General features: G+C 38.5%; 1 protein-coding gene across 4 annotated transcripts in view; it reads right to left on the reverse strand.

The window, feature by feature from the left end:
- Positions 1-17,754, reverse strand: part of AMMECR1 (AMMECR nuclear protein 1) — a 70,431-nt gene that overhangs the window by 36,244 nt on the left and 16,433 nt on the right. For all 4 annotated transcript variants that reach the window (XR_005956646.1, XR_005956645.1, XM_041485348.1 and 1 more), the window contains exon 2: positions 2,124-2,234. Coding sequence is in view for 2 of the 4 variants with exons in the window: in XM_041485348.1 (XP_041341282.1) it covers positions 2,124-2,234 (111 nt within the window). In the remaining 2 variants the exon portion in view is untranslated. The remainder of the gene's footprint in view (positions 1-2,123; positions 2,235-17,754) is intronic.

Here is a 17,754-nt window from a genome sequence, read left to right on the forward strand (position 1 = left end):
CCTTTTCTGAATAAGTTTTTCCCTTTCAGGAATTGCCATGTCTTCTGCAGCAGCCTATTGCCCAGATACTGCTGGAGCAAGCTGTAATGTCCTAGTTTCTAATCCTTCCCAGGGAGGCCTGTCGAGCTCTCAACTCTCAAAGCCCATGGACATTTCAATGGTGCTTCTTTTATTCCTCAAATGCTCTCCTCTGGAAGCCCCACAGTTGAAAAGACTGACCACAAGTAGGAAACTAATCACAGGTAACCCTCTCTTTCTTTTTTATGTAATGACTGATAGAAGGGAACACCTTTTTTGTACATTCTTATATGAACTCTCCATTTCAGTGATCACACTTGAAGTTTGGTTGTTATTTTTAAAAATAAAAAAGCAACCTGGAAACAATTAGGTACCATAAGCATAAAAAACACCATAAAAGGTAACAAAACCCAATATGCACTGTATGTTATATTTTATTTTAAAGCAACTTATGTGCTTCTAAAGATTTTTTTAAAAAATAGGTTGTTATGTAGTTCCATTTTCCTCATTTTGAAAATTATTGATCTGTCTTCTAAATAGCCTAGTATAAACTTCCACAGCATGTGGCCATCCTGTAAATACTGCACTGAAATTATTTCAGTTCCCTTTAATTTTCATCACTTTTCAGGTATTTTGACTTCAGTTTTCACAGTCAGAATGCAGTCAGGAATCATATAACCAGTTTTAAGGGTATTTAAGAGTACAGCCCTGTCTGATTTGTGAGAATGGAAAAATCTACAAGGAACAAAAACTATTTTCTTGAGCTATCCCCTTATTCCTAGCCTCAGGGGGAAATTTTCTGTACAAGCTCATTGTTCTTGATCAGGCACTGTAAAGCATACACCTAAATGAAACAACCTCCAGTACAGGGGCAAAGTTGTTTTTCATTCAGTTTGGCTCACTAATGGTTAAGACTTTAAGCCTTTTAACCCTCAACAAAGAAATTGCTTTGCACTTATTAAAAGGTTCTTCTCACTGACCATTTTGAATACTGAGGTTTTAAAGGACACAAGCAGAAACATTCCAGAGTTCATAATAAACAAAATGAGCACAACAAGTTAACTAGGTCTTTCAGAAGTTTGTAAGGGCTCCAGGAGATGAGCAGTTATCTTCTTCAAGCTCAGCAGAGAAGCATGAAATGAACTTCAGGTTGCAACTAACTAGGGAGATATGTAAGAAAGAACATCTCCCATTCTAATATTATTTAATGCCAGGAAGGACTAGGCATTTTAACAGCAAAGAGGAAGACCCCGTAATGGACAAAAGCCTCAAATCTAAAGTGATCTGGAAGCACTAATTATTTTAAGTGATGACAATTTTAGAGGTCTACACATGCCAGAATGCAGCTTCTATTTTAAAGCGCAATAAAGTCTATTGTAACTGAAAGGAACAAAATTCCATTGATTCTTTAGAGAATAAACTTAAGAAAACTCTTAGAAAAACGAGTAGAAAGCTTGCTACTAGCTCTAGTGGTAAACTTATTAGTTTTCACTCTATGCAAAGGAAATGGAACAATATTAAGGTGAATGAATTTAGGTGTAGATCAAAACATGAAGATTATGCTGCCAGGGAGTGAAGGATTATCGTCACTTACCTCCCTCATCCAGAAGCTTCCCACTCAGGGGCTGGGATGTATCTGAAGAGTAACATGTAATGGAAATTTGTAGCATTAAATTAACTGCAGCTGATTGGAAGCACCTGATGGAGAAGAGGTGAGAATACCTGCTGTTTTAGAAGTGTGAATAGGATAATCCCCAAATCTGACTTTCTGGTCTTCTGGCCTGACATTAACTACTAAGGTTAAAATTTGTCTGAACACTGGAAAAATACTGTAATAATCAGTAACAATAAGCTACTGGAGAATAGTTTACACACCAATAACATGAGAATAAGCTCAACTTAAGGTTTTTAACTGCAAGCATGGCCTCGTGACACCAGCAGTCAAATATCCAGACAATACTCTCAGCATCAAAAGGAGACACAGGTTTTTATTGACCCATACAGTGACACAGCCAAAAAACCCAAAACAAACCAAAGCACACCTATCATCTCCTCAACAGACTAGTTAAATATATAAGTCAAGGCTACAGAAAACAAATTCTTACCTAGTAAGTGTGTACTCCCTGAGTCCTGAATGCAGGTTCATGGCGGAAAAAGTACCTATGCATCCTCGCAATCGCTTATCTCGACCGATCTTCCACGTTACAAACAGTGGGCTGTGGTAGGGAGGAAAAGAGAGACGTGAGCACAGGAGCAATTTTGACAGTTGGTGCGAAATTTCATCAACAGTGCCCTTCCATTTCAGGCAACAGGGGGCAAATCTCTAAAATTACTGTATATAAACAGGACATAGCAGTGACAAATGTCCTTTGCAAATCTTTTGACTGTTCTAGAAACATTGTTCGTGTGACATAATAGGAAATAAGATTACTGGAATAGTTTAGGGAAAGAATGAAACTGCTTGGCAACAGATCCAATATGCTCAGTGTACCTTACTGTTACCCATGAACTTTCTTCTGTGAATGGGAAAAGCCTCACCTTAGAGATCTGTATATAAGGAACCCTTTATGAAAGAGAAAAACACCCCTGCCACACTAGCCATCTATGCTCCTGAGCACAAATACTTTGGTCCTAATATTGCTGGCTAGAAACAGAAATCCTTAGAAGGCAACAAAATGTAGGAACACCCTCTAAACTTAGAAGAACTACCAGAGGAAAGGGTATTTTTTCCATTAATCCCAAGTTAGCATGTAAAAATATCAAAAATTACCAGAAGTAGAGCAAAATCTCTAAGTTGAACACATGACCACGACAGTTACAAAGAAATACTAATAACAAACCAATTCATACAATAAATTAATCAGAAAGATGAGAACCATACAGCTCATGGGGACCAAACCTTTCCTTGCAGTTCTAGAGAATTGCATTAATCAATACACAAGCAAGAGAAAACTGCACTAACTTCGATTTCTCAAGGGAGTGCACATGGCATCTGGATACCAACCCTAACAAAGATTTCTAATACTGAGATGAACAGGAATGTTTTGAGAAGAAAAGCATGTAAAATTTACTCTTTTTCTAGAAAGGTGACAAATCAAAGTGCATTAGATAGAGAAGAGTGCATTGTATTATATGAGATCAGTCACCGCACCACTGCACAGTGTAGCAGAGATGGGTGTAACTGTCCTGGGGGTCCATACATAGGGATGGGTGCACTTTGGGACTTTCAAGGAACAGCCCATATCCCTTTTCTCCTTCCACATGTTAGCTTTGTCTGGTGTGGCACAAGATACTTGTCCTGTGATGGCAGAAAAGGATATGCCTCAGTCTCCAGCACTAACACAGCAGCATGCACTCCTCTCCTAACTTGCTAAAACCTGTTATCACCTGCTGGTACAGCAACTTCCTCCTTACTTGACTGAGCTGGACAAGTTCCCTTCTTTCAATGACTGTGAATAAAAGAGGAAGCTGAAGTCATAGTTTTCTTTTGGATTTCCTATTATTTCTCTTTTACTGCCACCACCCCCCCCCCCTTTTTAAAAAGTTGTTTAGTAAGTACTGAAAAACATAAAGCCAAAAGGACCCATTACCAAACATTTAATAAAATGTGGGTTATTGTACTGTTTTCCATTCGGATCAACAACTGGCATTTTACTACATTTTCAAGAAAGGTATCCCAGTCACCCTTAATCATACCAACAAAATTATTAGACTGTAATGGCAGCGAAATCAGCCTCTCCCCTTCAACAGAAAAAAGCATGAGTAAGACTCAAAATGGACTTTAGCATTATTCTCTTGACCTTTATCTTTGGATAATGAGATTTATTATAATACACTTAGTGAAGGGCTGTAATTCAGAGAAACATATACATATTTACCTTCCTGTCAAAACAGAATTCCTTCTAAGGTGCATCATTACTGCTGCTTTAAAAGGACAAGAGAAGACCAGAGAACTTCACTGAATGTCAAATAGCACTGAAACATTTTCCATACACTTTAAAGGTCCTTGTCAATGAGTACCAAGACAAAATGTAAAAGTTATATATGTATATATATATTTTTGCACTACTGGTAGTAGGAGTATAAACATACTGTTCCAACTAAGTTGGTAAATGAACCACCACTGGTAGCCATTATTAACATACAACACAAAGTCTCACTAAAGATGTTTTTCCAACCTTTCAACTTCTGTATTGCTCCCCAGGAGCCACTAAAGGTACAAGGATGTCTACACAGGAAATCTAAGTCTACTGAACAGAATTACCCAATTACCATCACAGATGTCTTCAAGGTGTAATATGTACCACAGGTTCAGAACAGTCAGAGACCCAAGAGGATTCTAACTCAAAATTCAAGAAATAAGGCTGAAAGAGACCTTCAGGGCTCCTGCTATTGTAAGGAATAATTATATAATTCTGTTCATAAATAATCCATGTTCTAGTGTCAGAAGTAGAAATAATGGAGACAAAATCCCCAAAATGAAAAATCTGAAGCTTGCCTCAAAACCTTGCTGAAGTTCAGAACCTCTGGAAACATTCCAATTTCCTGCCAAAATGTTTTCCCAGCCAGCTTGTACCTATCTATTCTTGTGCCAACATTGTCCTTTAGTTTAAATAGTTCTTTCCCTTCCTGGTTATTATTCCCCGAAGTATTTATAGAAATAATTCACATGCCTCTTCAGACTTCACTTTGCTGAGTAGGATGTGCTCATTCAGTTTCCTCTCAAAGGGGACCTTTCCATTCTGACCATCACATCTCTTCTCTACACTTTTTTCCAGTTTGGAACTGCAGACAGAATTACAGAGGAAGGTCTTGCACCTGAATCAATGATTCCATCTCTGGACTAGGAACACTGACTGCTACTTTTTAGTACTAACTCTTACAGCCTAATACAAAATCTTCAGAGAGCATTTCTAGTCTTACACTAAACAAAGACCATAGAAAACCTGCTCACAAAAGCTAGACAAGCTATGGAGAGAAAAGAGTCTTTTTCTTACTAGCGATTTTATTTTGCTTTTTATTGGCATCCTTGGCTTCAGCTGCCAGCATATCTTCCTCAAGGCTGCAATTCTTTCCTTGTGTTCTAAAGCCAATAACCCACAAATAAACTTGCTATCTGACATACCTGCAAATTTAAAGCTAAAGTCCCAAACTCTACAGATATTGATGTCAAAAGTAGCTAAGTAAATCGGTTCATTTTCAACTTTAAAAAAAAAAATGTTCATCTGTTACCTGTTTTTCTTAAAATAAAAACAGTTTTTTGAGCAACACATTGCTAGACCTAAAAATCTTTAGTAAGAAGCAGGAAAAGATGGCAGATGCTTGGATTCCTTGTTATCCAGTGATGTACAGCAAGGATATGCATGGCATCCTGGAGATCAGTCTTCTTTTTGCCTAAGGAAGTTTGAAGCCACATATCCCACAGGAATCAAAGAGCATACTGGGTGGAGTGCTCTCACCTTTCTGTCTGGTTCCCTCTTGATGTAGTCAGAAAGCTGCAGATGTTGTTGTTTGTTAGTTTAAAAAAAAACATTCACAAAACCAGACTTTGCACTTCCCTGGGAAGTGCTCTAATAATCAGCCTTAAGCAGTTCTCTTACTCAGTTAAGGATTTCGCATAAAAGCAAAACAGCTCCAGGCTTGGGAGTGAGCTATCTTGAACCACCAGACTCAGAAATTTATTTGTTCAGCTACTCGTTGTGGTGCCAGGAACCTCTAACATGCTGCTGACAGTGTTAACAGGAGTTTTGCAGAGCACCACCAAATATCAGTAGCTGAAAGGTGGTGGAAGATGTTTCAAACCATAAAGGAACAAAAGAGACCAAACCCAGATCCTCTGAAGCTCCTGTAAACATGACAATCTTCTTTCCTAAGAGTCTACATTTTGATTTTTTTGTTTGAGAGCCAGACACTGAAAAAGTATTTCTATCCAAAACTATTTACAGGTGCCACAGCAAATTCACAAGCAACCTGAAGACTATAAACTCACCATCCAGACATTGCATAAACTACTATTTATCAAAAAGTCTTGCCCAGCTCTAATCTAAATAGCAGGAACTGTTTCACATATTTGCTACAGAGGTTGTCAGGCACTACCCCATGAAAACCAGCTGATTATGTATATTGTTTTTTCCTTTCAGTGGCAATACTGAATTAAAGAGACCCCTGCAACACAGTGAGTTTAAACTGATATTCCTTATATACAATTGCAGTCATCATAAGGGGCATAAATACACAGTCTGTCTCCTTGTCAGATTCTAAAACACATCCAACACCCTGAACAGCAACTTTAAAGGCAGGCCAGAAAATGTGTGGCTGAAGTCCAGGTGCTTGGGTCACCCAACCAGTGCTGCCCATGTCAGACTCCAGCTACTATTGTACCCTTCTCATTAATGAAAAAAGTAGAACAGCCCTATACTTCATCTGAGCATTCATCTGTTACAGCTCCTGGAGAACTGGAACAGTCCCCACGGAGGCCATAATGTATAAACCTATCTAAACACTGAAAGCAAGTATCAGGAACAGTCTCTGATACACCATGCTTAAAAAGTGTGCTTAGGGCATTGGTAATGCTTCACAGCCAAAATCGCCTAAACCAATTACTCACCTGTTGCTATATGTTACTGAAAATATTTAGACTGAAAGCAGAAGTCTGCAAGCTATTTTAGCCATCAGTCAGCTACCACAGTTAAGAGTCATCATGCCAATAACTTACACTGATATCATGCAGAATGCACTGTTAAAAATATCTTCTTTCAATATAATGCAGCACTAGATACAAGCTGCCTCTTATTTACCAAAAAAGTGAAAGGATCCTTTAAATTTGGGTGTGGGAGAGAAAGCAAGAACCATTAATAAATTGGTCTTGTCCTGGTACCACCAGTATAAAAAGTTTCTCTTCCTTGTTGTGGATATGGAGAAAAAGAAAGGGGGGGAAAAGTGAGAAGAACAAGGGAAAGAAAGGGTAACAGATAAAGAATATTTCTTTACTTTCATAAAAAATGAATGAGAAATGTCTGTTTCATTTGAAGACTTCCAAGTAATAAAAAACTTGGAAAACTTTGAAGTGAAAAGGATTAAACCTGATGAACTGGAAGGTAAAATGACATTTAAATAGACATTTTAATTACAGTTATTTAACCACTACCTTTTATAACCACAGAAGGTAAGAAAGCCTCTACAGCCCTCATGTTACTTGACACCCAGAGCTGTAGGATCTGGCACTTGCAAAAGCTGCACACTCATCCCTTTGTAAGACCAGAGTGCTTCCACTTCAGCTCTGAGAATCTCCAAGACCTCACACTCCCAGGAAGCACTCAGAACAAGCAAAGTGGCACTGCCAGCATTTTCCTTTTTGTTTCACACAAGTGAATGAGCTATTGCCCCCCAGTTCCAGAAAATTTAGGAATTATATTCTTTCACACGAAGCTTACTCTGTCTTATTTGTGACCAAGCTACACCTTCTAATAACACTAAACCTTCACACAATACTGTTTCCAACTAGAAGCATCTGGAAGAAAAGGAATTCGAGTCTGTCACTGGAACAATCTGCTGCAACCCCTCCTGTACAGGTGCAGTGCCAGCCCTGTCTGGAAGCACAGGGAGCTGCCTCCCCCCTGTAACTAAGGCACTCAACTCCAGCACTCTCCAGGCTGAGGCACTTCCAGCTGTCACAATTTCAGGAGCTCTCATTACTTGATATCAGAGAATACAGCTCAGGAGTGAAGGAGGCAGCACACCTCTCCCAACAGCTTTATCAAGGGCACCTGCACAGATCTCTGAGGTATTGCTGGAAGTACCTGGTTTGTGATGAAAAGGGAAACATGGTGGATAAAACTACAGAGCTGGTCAACAACCACAAAAAGCTGTCTTTCTCAAACAGTCATCATCATACAAGCACACAATGTGGGGCAAGGACATTTTAGCTCACCAGATACATTCCAGAAAAAGTCTGCTAAGACACAAGAAAGTCAAGACAGGAGTTCATGAATCTCCAAAGGAGAATAAGAGAGAACAGCAACAGCCTTCCATCCACATTTATAAAGACAGAATTTGGTACATACAGACAATCAGTACATACAGTTTTCCAGAAGCTGAGAGAAGCAACAAAAGGAAGAACTCAGTAGCTTCTCACAGGAGCCCAAAGCTCCCTCCTCAAACGAAAAGGAAAAAGGCTCAAGTGCATAAAGACTGACAATCACAGCAACACATCTACTAGGAAAAATTGAAGAAGATAGAAAAACAGCAAAGTACAAGAAGAGGCACAACTAAGACAATCAATTTGCAATGTATGAATATAAATGAGTATAAAGGGAAAACCCCCACTCTCCTCACAAAATCATTTATGAGAATAAAAAGAAAGACAAGGAAATTGTTTGCCGTCTACTCAGAAACTTAGGGGAACATCTGGCAACAGAGGATGCTAAGAAACCCACACTGTAAGATATTAAATTAAAGAAAGTCCTAATGGTAAGAAGCATCAATGTTGGGATTGACTGCTTTGGAGGATGTACACCTGCCATCACCAGTGTATCCTCAAAGGCCTCCAAAAACTGGCCACTGTCAGGAATGCTGTAAATATATTTGATTCCATCCTTTAACAAGAGAGAAAAGATCAAATGGCCACCTTATGTTCAGCAGACTCCTTTTCTAATTTTGCATGATGCAAGGTAAGAGAACAAAGGGACAATTCACACATGAAACTGTGTAAAACTGTGGGAGAGAACTGTCATTACAAATCCCATAGTAAAAAAAAAATCTGAAAAACCCGTATTTATATTATACTTCTGTATGTTTCCTTCTATGTAGCATTACTGACTAGAGAAAGAGTGATATGTAATATTAACCATATTTCAATGATCAGAAAACAGAATTTTTGCTTCAAGTAACAGAAGACTGAATAGCTTTCTTAAAGTTCAAGGTGCTCTTCAACTTTTTCTGAATCCGTAACAGAAACCAGTTTCTTCATCTCAAGTCCAAAAAACATTCTGAAGTGAAAATTTAGAGAAGCCCATATATTATAGTCTTCCTGTTCTGAAAGTCAATGTTTCCTGTTCTGAAAGGCTCCAAAAAGCCTTTTGGGCTAGCTGCAAACAAGAAGTTGGGGTTTTTTCACTACAGTGACACTTAATACATATTTTGACACTAGCTGTTAACAGCACAATTTGCTTGACTAGTTTTACACAATTAAAAAAATAATTAGCTACTGAGTAAAGTCTCAAACTCATTCCCCTGCCTGTGTCAAATCACATATACGTAAGAAACCTCAACTTTCTATTACAGCAAATTTTTTTCCAGCAAAATCAACAAAGACTGGAGCATGTCAAGCATAGATTTCCCCCAACAGAAGGAAATGTATTCCATGATAACATTTTTCTTCCATGTGGGAAACACGCTGAGCTTCTTAAAAACAGTCTGCATTGCACTACTCCTTCAACACATTTAGTCAATGAAGAAGGTTCATTACTGCCAATGCATGGCGATCCAAAGACAATCACAACCTACTGGCTTCGGAAGTCAGAACTGCAATTTCTGAATTTAAAATACTATACAATTACTGAAAAGGTTATTAATTACTTCTGAAGGTACAGCATATTCTTTCAGTCATTCTCAGGACTAAATGAGCAACTCTTCCAACTACTGTATTTCAGAAATCAACATTTAGAGACTGATTTCTTTAAGCATGTAAACCACTTAGTATATTTGGTGATTTTCCTGAAATGACTGCGTGCCCTAGAGAGATCAGCTTCAAACCTGAGCTGCTAGGTGTGAATTTGTTAGCAAGTTCTGCTTATCTAAGCAGCTAATCTTAAGGAAGGTCAGAAAGCAGCTACTATTTTAAGAATATCTAGTTCAAACAAGAGTATAATCAGGGTTAAAAATAAAAGGACTGCTGCCTCGTAGGTCATTTTCTAAAGTGAACCTACAACACCTTGATTAAGGTCACATTAAAAATGGACCAATAAGGACATAAATTCACAAATACTGCTAAAATATGTGTCTGCTCCTTCAGCTGCAGCATCAGAGCTGCTATTCTTGTACACTCTATTCCACAAGCTCAGGCAACATGGGCAGCATGCCAGGTAAGAGAGGGTACAAGCAACAATTTATAAGGGAATGACAAGAAATTTCACGTATGCTCAGACTGAATGTTCAGTCAGACATGACCAACAAAACATCAAAACAAATGAAAAAGTAATTATTTTGCACCTTCTCCCTTTAACTCTCAGAAGACAACTCCTCATTTCAAGAAACAACCTTCAAAATCATGACATTCTCCACAGCAATATTTCTCAGGGCAGTACAGTCACTTAAGGTCTGCAGTCCTACAGGTCACAGCACACCTGGAAATTCCTCAGGATGGCATCTTCCTTACAGCTGAATTAATTACTCACTTCATTGCTCAGAATTACTGATGAATCTTTAGGCCTATATAACTTGTTTTAAGGTAAGACACTTGAATTGTCCTCTAAAATGGAATTTTCATCTTCCCCGAATTCCCAACATTACAACTTCAACTGGGTATAAACTGTGTTTGTACAAGGGACTGATGTGTCACACAGCTGAGTATGCACACACTAACCAAGAAGAAACACCAGTTCGTCAGCTCAGACTGCTTCAAATTACAGCACTTCAACAATGTTCCAACCACAGCTCTTGTCTGCCACAACCTCCAAGATCATCAAGCTGTTTTATACCTCAATCAGCTGGTATCAGGTTTATACATCTGGAAAGATGCTAAACCATTAACTGAAATAATCTAGGATTGAGTATCTTCAAAGCATCAAAGCCCAGGGCTGTACTTTAGTCACCAAAACCATTTTTATCTCCAAGAAATTAAGATCAAGTTAAAATAAATATCCAACAGAGATCCTCTGCAGGTAGGCCAGAAGGTATACATATAGATATAGCTACGTTATTTAACTGAGAAGAGTTTTTTTAAATTAAAAAAAAATTAATCAAGCCTTAGAAATATTTCTAACCCATACAGCTGTGAAGAAAGCTTTCCAAGTATGACCCAAGTATTAGCCAATGCAGTATCACAAGGTTATTCCAGCTCCTTGGCTGCTGATCTTAGCAACATTAATGTTACCACAGCCTTTATGTTTACTATTTCTTGTCAGAATCATCCATGCAACAGGGAAACCATTAGTCATTTCAAATTGAAAATACTCTTCGCAATGATGAAGAACAGTGGCATGAAGCCGGCACCCACACAAAACAGGGAGGGGAGGACATGAGTAGAGACAGGAGGAATCAAAAATAAAGAATACAATGGAAAATTCAATGTTCCTCAAAAGACTACAGAAGTGAAGGAGCTGTGGGGAGAGAGAAGAGTTTTTCACCTTCCTCTGAATGTCGAGTAGAACATGTCTATTAGTTTTAAATAACAGAAGCTAACAACGTAGACTGGAACTACCAGAAGGGGGAAAAGGGTTACAGCCTCTTTACGTCACAGCACTTGTGATGCCAAGGCTCCTCACCAGGGCATTTTTACAGTATTTTCTGTGATCACGCACACCATGATCCCTTGCTTTTCCATATTTACCTCTGACTAGCCAGGTTTAGCCTTCCATCTTGTAAACTTCTGCTAATCCTATCCAAGTCCTGACCAGCAGAATAAACACACAGAAACCTGCTCCTCAAAACCAACCATGTAAACCAACCATCTCTATGTCAACACCAAAAAATTAAAAGACAGTAATTAATCAGCTTTGTTTTTTAAAAAGGCTTATTGTTCCATAAATATTCTTTTCATTAAAGGTGCCTACAAGTCTCTCAGCACAGGTCTAGAGCAATGCAGCTTGAAGACAGACATCCCTTGACTATTTCCAGGCGAGCATGTTTATCTGAGCAGCACAGTGCCATATGTGGGAGAGCAGATAGGATGGCTCTGCACTTGGCCTAGATGATTCTGGCTCTTATTAAGCACTAGATCAGGAATTGCTGAACTGTACACTGTTTTGTAACAAAGCCATTAGCACTCCTGTGATGAACACTATCACCCTCACACAATTTGAGATGTGACAAGATATTACAGAATAAATGTGTACTCCTGCCTCCATCATACTCTGAACTCATGACATTTCAAAACTCATTCTTCTGCTCATTGTGCTCAATTCTGTATTCGATGTGTTTTTAGGTTTTCTTTCCCTTCCCCCACTCCTTTCATTTCCTCTTCCATTTCCGTCCTCCCTCCTTTTTTTTCATACTTAGATCTCCCTTTGCAACCAGTTTTAAAGGGGGAGAGCAGGAGAAGAAATAATGTAATACTCAAGTTATTGCACTCCACATGCCCAATACAAGTCATGGAGAAAGCCCTCAACCCTCACTAAATAAGTCTCTATTTGCTTCATAAATTCTGGAACCTTCATTTTGATTAAAACATCTGGAACATTCAGCATGTGCCCCAAAAACAATCAGCAAAAGGTTATGAGAAAGTGGGGTTAGAATTTTGAAATGCAGACTTTCAGGTTCCTTGGAACTTCTCTTACCAAAGTAATGCCTAATCTTTCCAGACAGTACACATGCTTATTAAACACATCCAGGGTAAGGACTGCAACTCCAGATAAAATTCTGCTCTACTGTCAAAAGCACCCAAGAACAAGTGTCACCACATTCCAGGTTATTAAGGCACCATAATTTGCAATATTTAATAAAATTACGTAACAATATACATACACATTATAGAACTCTTCACATTTATGCTCTGACCTACTTAAGCAATTCTTTTCCCTCAATTGCACAATTATGAACCAGAACAGAAAAATCAGGCTTTATGAAGTTAATAAATCAATTCAGTGACATTACAAATCATAAAAATTATTACTTCAGAAGCTGCAGCTACCTGATTATGACTTTCTATGGGACATTTTTAAATATATTGAAATATACTTTTGTTTCCTTGATACCTTTATTAGTAGTCATCCATTATACTTCGTTTAATCAAATCTAACTTCAGATTATACATTGAAACTACTGGTTTGTTAAGGAAAACTATTCACAAAGCAAAGCTGGTATTTCCATCTCTCTCATTCCTCAGACAACATGACACTACTTCATGTTCCCGTAGGTAGCTCTTAATAGAAACACCAGGAAAACACTTATCAAGAAACTCTGGCTACATTTGAAGTTTTTCAAGGTAGATAGGTTCCACCAAAGTCACCTCCCCACCCAAGATTCAAAGAAAGTGGGCAACTTCAAACCACAAGCAGCTCTCATATCTAAAAATGAGCTCAAACACATGTACCCATTAACAAACTAACAAGTCTTAAACTTATCAAGCACTGGCACTACTTATCCAAAGCAACACTATGGAGTCTCGTCTCCAGAAGGACCAAATAGTCCTGAATTAGAGATAGTAAGGTCAAAGAAAAGCATTTTAAAGGGGGCAGAATAGTCAGCCTGATAACATAATTGCATGTTTTGCAAGTCAAAACTGAAGCAATTTCAGGACCATCAAAGATCTCAGGTATAGTTTGATATCACTCTAGGTACAGACTGGAATTGAGACAAACTATTTCCAATGAAAGTATTTTCCTTTCAATAGTAACTTTTTCACAATTAATGCTTTGAAAGGATTCAGCAGAAAACTTTTCTATAATTCCATTCATGTATCCAAACTCACATGTGGTTTAAAAACACCAAATGTAACATGTTTTAGAAAGCTCTGTAAGATCCCCAGAATTTCTACCCTATGAAAGACCAGAAGACAATGCTAAAGAAATCTGGTAAGAATAGCTCCAGCTCCTATGTTTTTATTTCCATAGAAGTCATCAGCAAGAATGCAGCAAACATTAGTTTTGAGGCACTGGTATGATGTTTCCCTTCTATCACTAGCAGAATGATGCAGGCATAAAATTAGTTTTGAAATTTGATAGAGAAAAAGCATTCTCCAAGCACTAGAAGTCTGGAAGCTTTGTGCCACAGCATTATTTCCATTCTTTTAAGAGGGAAAACAATTCCATGCTCACAAGTATTTGCTGCATATTTAGTACAAACCAGGAGCCAGTGAACATTGTTTTGCATAGAGTTCAGACAGCACCTTAACAAACTACTCCTACCTTCAGAGTCTACACAGACTACCTTAAAAGAGTCTGTTCTCATTGCCAGTGACGATACTGAATGTTTCACTCTGATCAGACTTGCCAGTTTTACCCCAACTGCCAGTGACCACTGACAGATTTTCATAAACTGGTTTTTTTTTGTTCGGCTGAAATATTACTTGAAGCAGTTACTCAAGCCATCAATGGAAAATCAGGAGTTACAGTTAATAAAAGGTCACACAAAATTTTATTAGAAGTATATCTGGGCCTCTCCTGATACAGATGAATCATAACGTATGTTTTAACAAATTTCAGCTAACTGTGAGACACACTCTTCATTCAAAATATTAGACCAGTGAGTAGAAGCAGACAATGCAATGTATGCAATTTGTTCTGGAAAATAACTTTCTTAATTAAGTTCAGACACTTTATACAAACAAGACACTAGGTATAGTCATAAAGGCATCCATTTGGACCTTTAAAATGCTTTCTGTTAGTTGCCAAATGCATGATGCATGCTGAGACAGAAGCACCTAAGGGCACAACATAAACAGATGAACAAACAATTTATGCCAATAACTCAGAATTTGCCAAGCCTGTGAGAAATTAACACACAGGAGTTTTCTGCTTAAGTGGAACTTGGTTCAAAGGACTGAGAAATATTTAAAGAAACCTAAGGGAAAAATTGAAACTACACAGGATTTTTTATAGCAATAATATATTACAAAACTTATATGCCAAGGTGTCAGCTGACAGGAGAGCTGACAGGACAGCCAAACATTCAAAATTATTCCTTTAAAAATCATTGTTCCTTCTCATTTTAAATTACGTATTTTAAAGGTCCACTGCATAACAGTAGCTTGTAAGAGACTTGAAACACAAGGAAGCAAACAAGAAGAAACCTTTGCATTTACTTTCAGTTTTTTAGAATTTATTTTCAAAACGTTTAACTTTGAAAATTTAGTAAAGATTCAATTATTCTGGAAGTGGTTTCAAGAAGCTCACAATAAGGCATGAGGAGCGGAAAAACAAGCCTCAGAAGAATCTGAATTTTCCCTCTAATTCAGACTTCACTAACAGCTGGAATAAATTACTATTGAATCAATATATTTTAGATTGCTCTGTTGGTATAGAACTTAGCCGTGTAATTTAAGCAACGAGATGATACTTTTAAGATAGTCTAAATACAGGGCTGGAATTAGAGCCAAACAGAATTCATATTTTTGATAAAGATGCAACAAAAGACAGCACTTTTGAGATGGACAAAGCTGATTCAAAACCACAGAGTTCTCCCTGGTTTGGAAGTCTATGAAAACTGGATGCTTTTAAGGAAGACAGCCATCTCTCAGTCAGCATAGGTCTAGAACAGAGGATATCATACTTTCAGATGCACTGGATGATCTCTCATTGTCTTCCCACCCCTTAAATCACTAATGACTGCATCAAGGGTATGAGTAACAGTGAAGTTCAGAGCTGTTGCTTAAATAAATACAGACTTGCTGTAACCTCCCATCCCCAGACAGCCACACACTCTCTTGCTCTGCAGTGAACATGTGTGACAGGAAAACTGATCTGGTTAAAAATATCTCTCTCCTTTTTGCCAGTTTAGCCTAGACCAAGTGTGTTTCTCTCCTCTGTTTCACTGTGGGGAGGCATGCACAGGGATGTCAGCTCAAAAAGAGGAGAGGCAAAAGGGCAGTAGAGAAGGGCAACGAGATGACTACTTACATTTGCATCTCACAAGAAGAAACACATGCAGAACAGCTTAAACCACAGGAAACAGCAGTAAGATTATTAAAGAGAGGTAATTACTTTCATGAGGACAGACTGCTGGAAAAAGCAGAGGAGCTTTCAGACACATTGCTTTAGCAGATTATGCAACACACAAGGCAAAACAAAACTGGTCATGAGGTAAACATAACCATGCTAACCTTGAAAAAGAATACACTTAGCACTCAGGCAATAGAGAGGTGTGCTAGCAATAAGCCAAGTGACTGGTCACTGATCCCTTTGGAAGAGAACACACTGCAGTTAGTGACACAAAGATGCAGTCATACACAGAGCCAGTACTGAGGCTACAATTTTAAGCAGGCAATATGTATGATTTAGTTACTTTCAGACATCCAAGATAACAGAGTACCATTTTCTGAGCGAGTATACTGGTTACTACATTCTATCACCAGCCATACAATTAGACAACCCATAAACACAAAGACACCAGCTCCAGTAAAGAAAATTACTGGAGGATACAGAAGCATCTTTACAGGCTTTCCCCGTTGTTGCATTCTTCCAGCAGAATCTTCCACTGGCAGTCCCTGGGTCACTATTAAAGCAGATCCTCACTGGGGACATCAGTTCTTTCACAGCCTTTTACCAAAGACAAGTCCACAGAAGTACAGAGATGCTGTCTGCAATTTTTCTTCCCAAAAATCAATTTTTTTTTTCCTATTTGAAGACTGACAATTTTAGGGATAGGGTTTCCTTATGAGGGAACAAATCTAAGAAGTTTAAAAAAGCCTACTACCTCATATGAACCTCACTGAAGCTTTATAATGGATAACAAGCAATACCACTGAAAAAGGCTCTTGTGTTGCCTGCTTGTTTTCTCTTCCATGCTTAATCATGTCTTTTGCCATCTCTAGCATTCATGTGGACCTAGGATGGATCAGAGTTAATCTCTGGAACAATCCACCCTCTGCTTTCTGTTGACATAGGAATCCTTCTTGGAGTAGACAGACTTAGGACTGGGAAGGAGCAGGTGTGGTTATCAGATGACTTTACTCAACACACAGCTTGCTGTATTTGTGACATCTGACAACTGGCTGGCACATCAGCCAGAGATAGAAAGGCAGCAAACTCACTGGACTTCTACACTGAACAGGTGATTCAGGAAAAAAACAACAAAACAAAACAAAATAAAAAACCCCACCCAAACAACCCAGTAGTCCACTGAATCCACACTAGTGACAGCAGGGTATGGAATCACAGGATGGATTCTCTGGAAAGGAAACTCAGGTTGATGGACAGAAGCATTACATTCAGGATTTTCATGCGTTTACTTTCTTAAGTGTTGCCAGATCCACATCTGAGGCCGAGAAAGGAAGTCAGAGATACAGACAGCAAGGATTCGGGCATGATGGGAACAGGAAGAACTTGTTAAGCACACACATTAGTCATGCCAGAGTCAGCCAGACTGGCATGCTATTAAGAGTTTTGGAACTTACAAACACTTCTACACTACTGCTAGAAATTTCATAAGTAACACATGGGAAGCCCAAATACTTGGCCTCACCTGACACCCTCAAAGTAACAAGGATTTCCAAGATCTGGTGGAAGGACAAAGCAAAACAGGATAATGCTGAGAGCCTGCCAGCTTACTCAGCAATTCCAACAGGAGCAACAAACAGGCAGGTGGGGAATGGCACTGTCTGCGAAGGTTATATAAACATTTAATGGCATAAAGTGTTACAGGAGAGGAGAAGTCCAATTAACTTCTTAGGCTAGAAGTCACACAATCAAATAATAAAGATGCATAATCAATGACACTACCAGTTCAGGAAGGTTACAGAGTTTCAACTTTAAGAAAGGTAATAACAATGGGCAACTGAAATCTCCAGACATAAAGTGAAACCTGTGACTCATTAGAATGGCATGCAGATGTTTTCTCCCCCAAATAATGATTTTTACCTTG

Source organism: Pyrgilauda ruficollis, unplaced genomic scaffold (assembly GCF_017590135.1).
Source record: "Pyrgilauda ruficollis isolate IOZ18807 unplaced genomic scaffold, ASM1759013v1 scaffold7, whole genome shotgun sequence".
Taxonomy (NCBI): Eukaryota; Metazoa; Chordata; class Aves; order Passeriformes; family Passeridae; genus Pyrgilauda; species Pyrgilauda ruficollis.